This window comes from Echinops telfairi, unplaced genomic scaffold (genome assembly GCF_000313985.2).
Source record: "Echinops telfairi isolate 266 unplaced genomic scaffold, ASM31398v2 ScPeMD7_7479;HRSCAF=8517, whole genome shotgun sequence".
NCBI lineage: Eukaryota > Metazoa > Chordata > Mammalia > Afrosoricida > Tenrecidae > Echinops > Echinops telfairi.
The window spans coordinates 99773-111402 of NW_022111383.1; the positions used below are offsets into that span (position 1 = coordinate 99773).

At 52.3% G+C, this 11630-nt stretch overlaps 1 protein-coding gene across 1 annotated transcript in view; it reads left to right on the forward strand.

The window, feature by feature from the left end:
• The window catches only part of FGF6 (fibroblast growth factor 6), a 16456-nt gene extending 14432 nt beyond the window's left edge, over positions 1-2024 (forward strand). The window contains exon 3 of the mRNA XM_004717643.2: positions 1848-2024. Coding sequence (XP_004717700.1) covers positions 1848-2024 — 177 coding nt within the window. The remainder of the gene's footprint in view (positions 1-1847) is intronic.
• Positions 2025-11630: the final 9606 nt, after the last annotated feature.

Consider the following 11630-nt stretch of genomic DNA (forward strand, 5'->3'; position numbering starts at 1 on the left):
ACTGTTTGTTGGCCTTTAGGAGTGTTTTCCAGTCCAGTCTGTTGGGGCATCACGCCCTGGCCCCAAAATCCACCTTCAGCATTCCCTGGGGACCTCACCACTCTGTTCCCTTGTTCTGTTGCACCCCCTTAGTGTTTTGCCTCCGTGTGGCGGGATCACGCCTGAGCTGCCATATTTAAAAACAAAAAATTTTTTTCGTTAGCTGAGCTGTTTGCCCCACCCTTGGCCCTCCCGTTTACTGCTCTCTGTCCTGATGAAAACATCATCCATTCAGCAGGTTGCACCCAGCGAGGCATACTGCTTGTCTTGGGGACCCAAGAGTCCACAGGTAAGGATACCTTCACTGGAGCGGCTCTGGAGGTTCACACAAAAGGCTCTGGGCTCCTGTTAGCTCAGGGCCAACCATTCCTAACAGGACAAGACTATCCCCGCTGCCAGCGTGGCCGGGGCGCTCACGCGACCATTCCTTTCCAGACAGCTGACACCCTGGCCAAGCTGGCCGGCCATTGAGGAGGGTTTTTTTATAGCCAGTGGACCAGCAGCAGGAAGGAGCCTGGATTGACATGGCACCCACCTCTCTGTGTCTCACCCTTTGTTTCTCCTTCAGGCTGCATCCCGGGATCCGGCCTCCCATCCAGCATTCTTCTCCCCTAGGCTGTACCCCTCCCTCCAAGCTGCTCTCCACCCACAATTGCACCCGGGTGCCTCCAGGCCCCCTCAGAGCAGCCACCCAGGCAGGCCTGGGGAGGGAAGGGCACCCTTTTCTAGCACTAAAGGGGGGCTTCGGTGATTTACTGGAGACAAACTTGTTGATGTGTGGCAGGAAGTGCAGCGTTCATTTTCTGACAGGTGGTCCACACCCGCTCTTCCACCAAATTAGCACTGAAGGGCCGATTTATCATTGACCCAGACTCCGTGGCACCACCTGTCACCCAGGGAACCAGGCTCTTTTCCCATAAAAACCCACTGTCCTCGCCACCTCTGGAGGACCACGAATGCTGAGGGGCACAGGGTACCTTCTGGGCTCAAGAACAAACAAAGCAACCAAGAATGGCAGGGAATGCATGGTGGACAGAAAACGCTAAGATGTTCAAAAGACAGGTCTGGGAAAGAGTGACATAAGGCGATTCCACGCCCTGCTTCCATTCGCCCTACCCCCAGTTTTCAGAAAAGGGAGCCGAGGCTGAGAGCAGAGGAGCCTGTCTAAGAGAACCAAACGGAAAACCAAACCGGCACTGCCATCGAGTCGATCCCCGTTCACAGTGACCTGATAGACAGAGTAGAACTAACTGCCCTTGTGGGTTCCCAAGCTGCAAATCCTGACAGCAGCAGAAAGTCTCATCTTTGTCCTGTGGAGCAGTCGATGGGTTTGAACCGCCGACCTTCCAGTGAGCAGCCCAATGGGGCCCCTTGGTCACAGAACGGTAGGCTCTTGATCGGAGTGCACTAGACTCCTCTCCCATTGGACATGAGGAATTCTTGGCCTCAGGCTTTCTCCGAGTGGAATGGGTTATCCATGGAGTGTTGCTCAGCTAGCAGTGCCTTGCATGGGGTCCGAACACCCAGTTGTGATGGTGTCAGCCCCACCCTGAGGGACACAGACCGTCCATCTCCCTCTCTGAGTCCTGGTTCCCTGAAGGAGAGGGTGCATGGTGGGCACGGGAGCGCAGCTGGCTCCGCCAGCGCCAGCCTTCCGTGACACCAGTAATGGCTCGGCTCTTGTGTGGTTGTTTTGCACGGGGAAGGGGCTCTGGCAGCGGGGGCTATGGTCTCAGACTCCCCTGGTGGTGGGCAGCGCCCCCTGGCACATGTACTTCAGCCGCCGCTGTTCCTCCTTTCGTTCACAGCCCAGCTTCCAGGAGGAATGCAAATTCAGAGAAACCCTGCTGCCGAACAATTACAACGCCTATGAGTCAGACCGCTACCGAGGGGCCTACATCGCACTGAGCAAGTATGGGCGCGTGAAGCGGGGCAGCAAGGTGTCCCCCATCATGACCGTCACCCACTTCCTCCCCAGGATATAAGGGACCCATGAATGAAGCCCCGTAGGCTGAAGGCAGCATCTTTTCTGTTGGACTCTCGCACACGTGAACCACTCCCCTGGCCACTCCCCACCCCTTGCCCACGATGACTCGTGAGTGAGTCAGGGTTCTCTGGTGCCGGATGAAAACCACGTGGGTTCTCTTGGCCACCTTTGCCTCCTGCTCTCTGGCCACTGGACCCCATGGCCTGGAACCCACCCGAGTGAGAAGTCACAGCCAACTTCCTAGAATGGCAGTGGCTGCCGGGCCCTGACCTCATCCCAAGAGCAGAAGGTACAGAGGGTGTTTGTGGAACGTGACCCCGTGCACAGGAGGAGCCGGGGTGGGCGTGGGAGGAGGGGGTTGCCGCTGTAGATCCATATGCCTTTATACATCTTCTCAGAGCAAAGGCATTTTGAGCATCGGGTTTCTCCCTCCCAGCATCGATGCTGCAGGAATCTGCCTGCAAGAATGTCCCTTGTCCAAGCAGCAGGATTCCTGTGTGCCCCTGGTCATCCTCTTTCCATGCAGGGGTCCCCGGAGGCTCGGGTGGCTTGGGTGGTGCTCGGCAGCTGTCCCCCAAGGGCAGAGAGGGCAGGAGAGGAGGGAACAAGATTTCTTGGCAGCCCAGAGAGAAAGGGAGGCAGACTGTCCAGGGTTCCTGATGGCGAGGGCTCTGGCCCGGGATGCACCGTCTGTAGGGGGGCTGTGTCTAGGACAGTGGAGGAGGACCCACAGGAGGCTGTGGAGGGGCCTGATGTTCTGGGGAGAGCCCATCTTCCTGGTGGATTCATTCAACGCTGTGTGTGGCACCAGGCGCAAGCAAGGACCAGGCTGCTTGCCCATCATTTTTTCTCACTTTGAACCAGGTCTTATTTTAACCTCGGATGACAAGGATCCTAATAATGGCAACCTCTTTGGCAAGGGACGGGAGGTGCAACCTAGGGCATGAAGGAAGGGGAGAGGCTTTGGACGCCAGATGATCATTCGTCTCCAACTCTTCCCAGGAAGTCACCCAAGTTCTCATCTGACAGCCTCACTTCCTTCTTGGTTGTCCTCCACCTCACACACACGGTGGCACGGCGGCAGTCACGTGGGCACCGTGCGTGACCTCTAAGAGCTTGCCCCCTCTTCCTCCCTATGGGAGGGAGGAGGAAGATTGGCAGGCCCGGGGTTCCAGACAGCCAGCTGAAGGAGAGCTCTTCTTCCCTGACACTGAGTCGGCATCCACTCCTTTTGCGGCAAGGAGAGCTGGCCCCTGAGAGTTTCCAAGACTGGAACTCTGTATGGGAGTAGAAAGCCTCCTCTTTCTCCTGAGGAGTGGTGAGTGGTTTTGAACTGTTGACTTTGGGGTTCGAAGCCCAGTGCATAACCACGCTGCCACTGGGGCTCCGTGGGGACAACTAATTCTTAATAGCGTGTATATTGCCCTCACTTGGAGATGACCGCACCAACTGCTCGTCACAGCATCCCTTTCATCACCATCTCCCCTCCCTCGCTGCACATGCAGCTGATCAGTCACGGAGAAGAACTCGAGCCTTGTCTTGCACCGTAGGAGGCTACATAAGCACTGGATGGACCTGTTCTGACTTACCTGCAAATTCGACTTAAGCACACCCTTAGGAACGGAGCTCACCTGTAAACCCTGGACTGCCCCTCTTGATAATCCTGTGAAGTCAAGGCGTCGAGCCGAAGCAGCCCCTGGCCTGCTTGCCTCCTGTTCTTTAAGAGTATTTAAAGCCAAGGTTCCCGGGCGACTATAAATGTGGTCTTCCTGGGGGCCTGCGGATTCCTCGGCCGCCGCTGGGATGTTTCTAAATCTGAAACCAGAGAGAGCCATATCAGACTGCAAATATTTTTGGCATACGTGAACCATCGAGTTACAAAATGACCTGACACCCCCGCTATTCTCAGGGGGCCCTGCCTGCAAGACGGTCCCTCATCTGCTGCAAATACCTTCATCTTCAACATACCGCGCTATTTGCAGAGGCACCCATCTATAGATAGATCTCAGCGGAGGGACGGTGAGTTCAGGGTGGATGTCGGCAGTGCGAGGGAGGCACACCATCCTGGCCCCCTCCTCTGCCAAGCAGAGATGGGGGGCAGGGGGGAGTAGGGGAAATCCAAAGGTGGGACAGAAACTGGCAGGAGGCGAGATCTTTGGAAGAAGTGGGAAGAGGTGAGAGTGAGCCCACTCTGTTTGATGTGCGGGCCTGCTTGCCGGGAGGGAGGCAAAGCTGGCTACTCTGTCAGGAGGGCTTGTCTCGGGACCAGACACAGCAGGAAGTCAGTTCCCGGTGGCATCTGGTGTGAGTGGAAAAAGCCTGGGTGGGCAGGCAGAGAAGGTTTGAGTCCCAAAGCATGGATGCTTTCCTCCCCGGATCTTTAAGCTAGCTTAGCCTGGGCAGAGGCAAGCTTTTAAAGAACATCCCAAGGCATTGGGATAATGCTCCCCTTTGCCTGCCTCTCTGTAAAGGATCACTAGGCTTGCCAGCTCCCCAAGGAGTGCCCCCTAAAGTCCACATCATTCCCATGCTGCTTGAGGCAGAAGGAGAAGCCCGGAATTGCCCAGGATGGAGCGAGTTTACTGTCCAGTCTGTCATGAGCGAGCAGCTGCAAGCAGCACCGTGGGGCTTCTCCTGAGCCTCCGCTCTCACTCCTGCAGGGCTTACCTGGCACACACTGTCAAGTCGCTGGAAGACCAGCCTTGGATGCAGGAAGAGAGATGGCTTCTTTCAAATCGTTCCCGTCCGAAGCATTATCTTGAGAGTGTTCACTTTGAGCCATAATTTAGGCTTCAGAAGAGTCCATCTCTGTTCATAAAAGTAGGTTAAGGAACAGGAACAACGGGAGACCAGCAAAGGGCTTTTTTGGTTTTTATTTGTCTGCCCCTTCTCTCCTACTAAGGAGCCTTTCGGGAGAAAGACGGGGCGGCAGGGGGGAGGGGGTGGCTTTCTTTCTACCTCTGTGAAGAGTTCATCTCTCGGAAGCACACAGGGGCAGTTCTACCTTGCCTGAGAGAGGCCCTATAGACTTGACTCGCTGCAGTGAATTTGGTTTGGGTCCTTGTGTGACTGTCTGTGCACGGGTGTGTGGGGTGGTGGTGGTGGTGGGGGCATTGCTTCCTACCTACTCTCCACCCCCACTCAGTGCGGAGCTTGGTGGTCAGCCCCTTTGACGTCAAGAGGCTGCTTTCTAAAGGACTGCTACAGGCAGGAACAAGAGTGAGCCCCCAGCTCCCCACTGGGGATGGACGACGTGGGGCTCTCTGCCCCAGATCATGAGCAGTGCCCCTGGTTTATAGAAGTGAGTGAGTGGCTAATTGGCCTCCCTCCTCTCCTGAACCTTCTCTGGCAGCTCCTCGTAAACTTAGGGTTCCAGGGACTCAGGGGCTGTATTAGTCCCTCTTGGAGGGCAAAGGATGAAGAAGAAAGCAATGTATCTGCACCAGCCTGGACGATGGGTTTCTCAGCTGGGCAGAGGCTCGCTCAGACACAATGGAGGCTCCTCGGTTCCCTTACAAAGTCCCCACGTTGTTTCTCCTAGGAAACCAGGAAATTCCAGAGGCCTTGTACAAAGGATCGATTACGTTTGCTTCATCACTCCTCCCCATCCCACCTCCCATCTATTGTTGAGCCTCCCTTGGAAAGCAGCATATACCTTTGTCATGAATTCCCTATCCTTATCCTTCCCAACCTGACCCTCTGTGGCTACCTCTCACAACTGCAGCACACTCTTAGCCTCACACGCACTCCAAGACCTCGGCCTGGCCATGCCACGGCCTAAGAAAGAGAGGATTTTCTCTCGACATCCGATCCACAGTACAAGCCTCTCTCCTTTGTGGGCTTGCAGGTTTCTTCTCACCCAGGCCTCCAGGCCTCTCCTGACCCCAGCCCTATCCTGGTCAGCTTGGAATTCTCCTTCCCTGGACAGCTCTGGGCCCCTTTCTTTGCCTTAAACCCCAGGTCCTCCAGTTCTCACACTGGCGATGTCCTAAGAAAAGGAGGTGATACAACAAGCCCGCGAGCTATAGCTTTCCTCTCTGTCTGTGTTGGAAGCCCATTGTTTTTGCCCAGTTTGTACCAAAGCGGCACATGCCCTTCTGTGTTTGCTGGCCTTCAAGACACCAGGGTCACCTCTCTGCCCTTTAACCCCTCCTGCCCCATTTCATGTGGGTGCAAGCTAGAAAACTCCTACCTCATTCTTTCTGGATGCTCTCCCCCCAAGGACTCTGGATCAATGGTCACCGGTGAGGTATTCTCTGCCACTTGCCACCCCTGTGCTTAGCTAGTGGGTGTGTGATAACTGCATCCTCGCCTGCCCAGGGAATCAGCCACTACTACCTCCCAGGAAAACGCCACAGGTAGGAATCATTGGAACGAGGCCAGAAGATCAGCTAGAATACTCCAGGCAGTTTCCTCTTCCCACCCTGGAAGAGGGGGTTGATTGGACACCAAAGAGAACCCAAAGCGAGTTGGTTATGCAGACAGCCAACCTCGAACCATGTTTGTATACCTCATTGAACTACCGGAATTCCAGCCTCAGACAGCTGTGTCCTTGTGTGGGTCTCTCTCTCTGCAAATCAAGAAGTCCTTCCGGCTCTGGCTCCCAGGCCAGAGCTGTCCTAGCCTGGGTGCAGCAGAGAGGAACACCCTGACGCCGTTCAATCATATGGTTGTAAAATGTGATGCTTCTATTTTTTTAAGATGTATGTGCTATGCACAAACCCTATCATGTTCCAGAAAAGGGGGATAAAAGGAAACGGTCTTTTTATACATTTCTTGACACTATTCTGATTTCACCCCTCCTATTAAAACTGACAACCCATCTTTGAGTCGTCATTGATTTGCACCTCAATTTTTTCCCCACCTCTCCAATAGGAAGAGTCGTGTTCACAGTGTCTGTGGGTTGGCTGGGCAAGAAGAAATCCTCTGGGTCTCGCTGTCCTACCAAATGGGAATTGAGGTCCGAGGGGGAAGGGAGGTGCCCAAGGCCACCAGGAGACCGCAGCCCTCTTCCTGAACTGCCTTCTCTCGCCAGATCCTGATTTCCTGTTACTCCCCCATCCACAAGCGTGCATTTCTCATGCCTGGCTTCTTGCGCTGAATTCTAGCCTAGAAACCAAGAAGTCCCCTGTTGTGTTGTAAGAAGTAACCAGATAGGGGCTTGGGAAAGATGACTTCCACTGTCTTGGGTACGAGGAATTGGAGGGGCAAGAGTTTGGGGCTGTGGGAGCGTCCCAGGTGAGAGGAACTGGACGGCACAGTGGGAGTGCGTCGAGGAAAGCCTAGGGGCCTTCTGTTCGTGTCACATCACAGTGCTCAACTGGGGAGTGCTCCGAGGACCCCGCCCAATCCTGCTACAGTGCACAAGGACTCCCTCCACCGTTTCCTGAGGGTCTGAGTACTCCTGTCCATAAATGATCCAGCCCAGAAGGCAGACTCTCCTGCCATTCCCTGTGTGTATCATCAGGTACCCAAGGCCAAGCACGATGGCTCTGAACCCAGAACAGGACGACGCTGCTCGCTCGTTGGGCAAACTTGTAAACGCTTGACCAAATGCGTTCTCTTCCTTCTTGGGTTTTAAAGACAAGAACCCACGTGCCAAGAAAGCAAGCTGATATCACTCCACAGTGCGATGCTGAACTCCTTTTTTTTTTTTTTTGTAATTTTGGTGGAAATGATGCAGAGCCAGAGATACAACAGGCATCCAACCACGTCTACAGGAACAACTCGGGGACACTGGTCAAATCCTTCTGGCTGTATGATGCTTGCTACCCTCACAAGTATTCCATCACCATTAACTTCCCTCACAGCCCCTGAGGAGTCCCATTCAAGCCTGCTAAGTTACCTTGTCAAATTGATTTCACACAGACAAACTATTCTTTAAAAGCGCAGAGTGCTTTTGTTTTGTTTCTCATTTGTTTTTGGTTCAATGAAAACTTTAGGGGATAGTTTGTGTTTAGAGTTTAAAATTGAGAGATAATCTCAGGGTAGTAGTTTCAAGGATCCATCTTTCCCCCACTGTTTCCAGAAAATCTAGATTCCATTGGAAGTTTGAAATGCTGTTCCAAATCCCCATCACCCTCCCCAACCCACTCACCTCCCGATTAGGACTTTTTTCTGTAGAATCTTTGATCAAATGTGCGGCAATGGTAGGTGAGCTGCTACCATCCAGTTCTGGGCTCATGGCAAAAGAGGCATTTGAGTGTTAACCTACTTTTTGGTGGTGAAAACAAGATCCCAGAGACAGTTTGGTGTTTGTCTCTACACTCAATCAGGACATCTATACTACCGTCATTTGGAACGTCATCTCTTTGAGCAGTGGTTCTCCACTTTCCTCATGCCACGGCTCATGTTGTGGTGACACCCCCCACCCCAACCTTATTTTCATTGCTACTTCATCACTGTCATGTTGCTACGGTTATGACTCGGGGGACTCCTGTGAAAGGGTCATTCGACCCCCAGAGGGGTCATGACCCACAGGTGGAGAACCGCTGTCTTATCGGAAATGGTGCTACAGATAAAAGTAGGTGGCAGTGGTTAGGTAGGTGCTGAGTCAGCCCCAGCCCAGCAGACCCTCGGCAGCAGCATGAAGCACTGCCACGCTGCACCCTCCCCACAGTCCTCGCTGGTCTGAGCCCCAGTGCCCACCCACCTTGTTGAGGGCCTTCCTCTTCTCCCGGACCCTCTGTTTTATACAGCACGATGCGTATACTCTGCAGTATATAAGGTGTCCCGCAGGAGCACTAGGGTTCTCGGCCACAGCCAGCATCTCTAACCCCTTCTCCGTCCATCCCCACCTCCCACAACATGACACCTCGCCTTCTCAAGACATCTCACCGAAACCTTCCCCCTTCTCTCCACCGCTCTGCTGGGGCCACAGCCGATGGGGGTGGGGGCGCTCCTTTGAGACACAGTGATTTATTTCTGTCCCAAGAGTTGGTTCACACGGATCCCTTTGTCCGCGCTCGCCGATGTTCATCTTCTCGTGCGGCCGCACGCCCGTCCCTCTGTGTCTGCCTCTCTCCAACTCTCCCTTTCTTACCTTTGGCTCTTCTCTCTTTACTCTGTTTTCCAATCTCCCCTCACCCCGCATTCCAGTCTCAACACCCGGGAAGGTCGTTAATGAACTCTAATAAAACCTGTGCATTAAAACCCACACGCGGGGTCCATTTTATTCCGTTCTAACAGTATAGGCATTTTTCTCCAGGGACTAGTGTCTCCTGATACTATGTCCAAAGGACACGAGACAACACCCTCGCCATCGTCACCTCCACGGAGGACCAGGATGGATTAATCCAAGACCTATTTGTGGGCCCTTTGCCAGCACCATATTCAAAGACATCAGCTCCCCTTCAGTCTCCTGGATTCTTTCTTCGCATTCCTGTGACACCTGAAAATGCCTTATCTTGGGTCAGTGTACCTGAGTGACATCTTCAGAGACATCTTTGATTTTAAACACTTTAAAGAAGATTCTTGCAGAGGATTTGCTCACTGCAAATCATCTGTTTCTGCCCGCTGCTTCCCGTGGCCCTGATGGTGGGTCCAAGTAAAATGAAATCCTCGAAAAGCCGATCTTTACTCCATTGATCGATCTGTTCTCCACTGATCGTGATGTCGCTTGTGGGCCCACTTGTGAGGATTTCTGTCTTCTAGATGGTGATGTGTGATCTGCCCTGAAGTCTGGAGTCTTTGCTCTTCAACACTGAGGCCTGCAAGTCCTCCTCACTTTTAGCAAACAGAGGTGCCTCCTCTGCAGTGTGGGTGGCTAACAGTCTCCCTCCACCCAGATGCTCTATCGTGCTTCACACAGTCCAGCTTCTCACATAAAGTGCTCAGCACAAAAGCCCGAGATCTACCAAGCGCAGGGGCGGAGGTGGTGGGTCTGCAAAAGTTGACACAAGGTGTTAGAACTCTCGGGGGAGAGATATACCTCGGTCCTTGGCTCCGCTCGAGAAAGAGTTCACGAGGAAGTCTGGTTTGTGATCCCAGTGGGTCTATAGAGAATAGAAGCAGTTTCAGGTTCTACAGTAAATGGAACACAAGCCAGAGTCTGCAACACAGTTGCGGGACTGCGGCCTGGCCGCTCTAGACCACAGCCTGGCTGGGCTACATCGTGTAGCAGCCGCTGGGAAAGAGAGAGCGAGCCAGAGTGAAACCGCTGGCCTTTTCAGGGGCAGGTGTGGTCGACCCCATTGGCTGAATCAAATTCACCTGGCTTAGATGGGCCAATCCAGGTGCAACGCCCACCTAGGTGTACCACCCCTTCCTGGCCAGAAGCTCGAGACTCTGAGCATGCGCAATGGACGCCCCAGTCCCTATGCTAGCTACCTAACAAAGGGTCCTTGAGGAATAAATGTAAACGTTGTGAAGCTATGGGACACAACCTGGGAGCATCACCTGAACAGCGTCTGACGCTCAGTTACAGAGAACCAAGAAACCTACATTTCCCATTCCTTTGAGCATGTCTATTGTGGTTTTTCTGCGAGAAAGAAACAGAGGTTGATATCTGAGGCTCAGGAAGTTGAGAGGTTGAAAAGATACAAGGGCCCTCAATTTAATTGCTTATGATACATATCAATGATTGATCATTAGATATTTTTTAGGAAGAATGCAAGACCTCGCTCATCGGGTGTGGGTGCAACATTCCATTCTACAGGTTGAGACAAGGCCCCTGGTGGTCCCAAGTATGACAGGGTGCTAGGAAACCCAGATGGAAGGGCAGTAAGGTGATTCAGCCCAAAGAGCCCATTGCTGTCTTTTCCACCGTCAGCCTTCTCTGTCTCAGGCCTGGACCAGGGCTGCACCTCTAGTCCTACCACCCCCATCACACGGAAGCAGTGCTTCCTTTGAATTTCAGCCATAGTGATTTCTTTCATCTATAGACTCTTAATTTACTTATTCATTTTTAAAATAATGGTGTCTATTTTCATTTCCTTAAAATTACCAAGTTAAAACATGCTCATGGTAGAAACTTCAGGTAACCAGGAAATTTAAATATACGTGTACAGCAAACCCTCGTTTATCGCGGTTAATCGGTTCTAGACCCTACCGTGATAAATGAAATTCCACGAAGTAGGATTCCTTATTTGTAAATCAAATATTTTTGTAGTTAGAGCATAGAGGACATGAAAAAACACCCTTTAGTCACCATTACACTCGTATTACCCAATTTATTAAACGAAAAAGGGAAAATACAGTAAAACATTTTGGACATTACAATTATCATTTATTATTTATTATATTATTTATGGCATCAAGCGTGTACAGTATGAGCCAATCAGTGGCAGTAATGACAGAGCATGCGCTGTTACGCAAAAACCGTGATAGAGTGAAGCCGCGGAAGTCGAAGCGCGAAGTGGCGAGGGTTCACTGTATATATGTATCTATCTATCTGTATACATACATGTTCATCTCATCACATCCAACATCACCAGCCAAAGATAGTTACCATTGAGACTTTGATGCACTTCCGATCAGTCTTTCATATGGGTAACAGGTTAGCATGTGAACATAGTTTGCAAAGCAAACTCATTCCTGTCTACAGCTTCCTTCCCCCCTTTTAAATTTGGTAAGAGGAGCTAGAGTCACTGGAGGGAAATTAGGC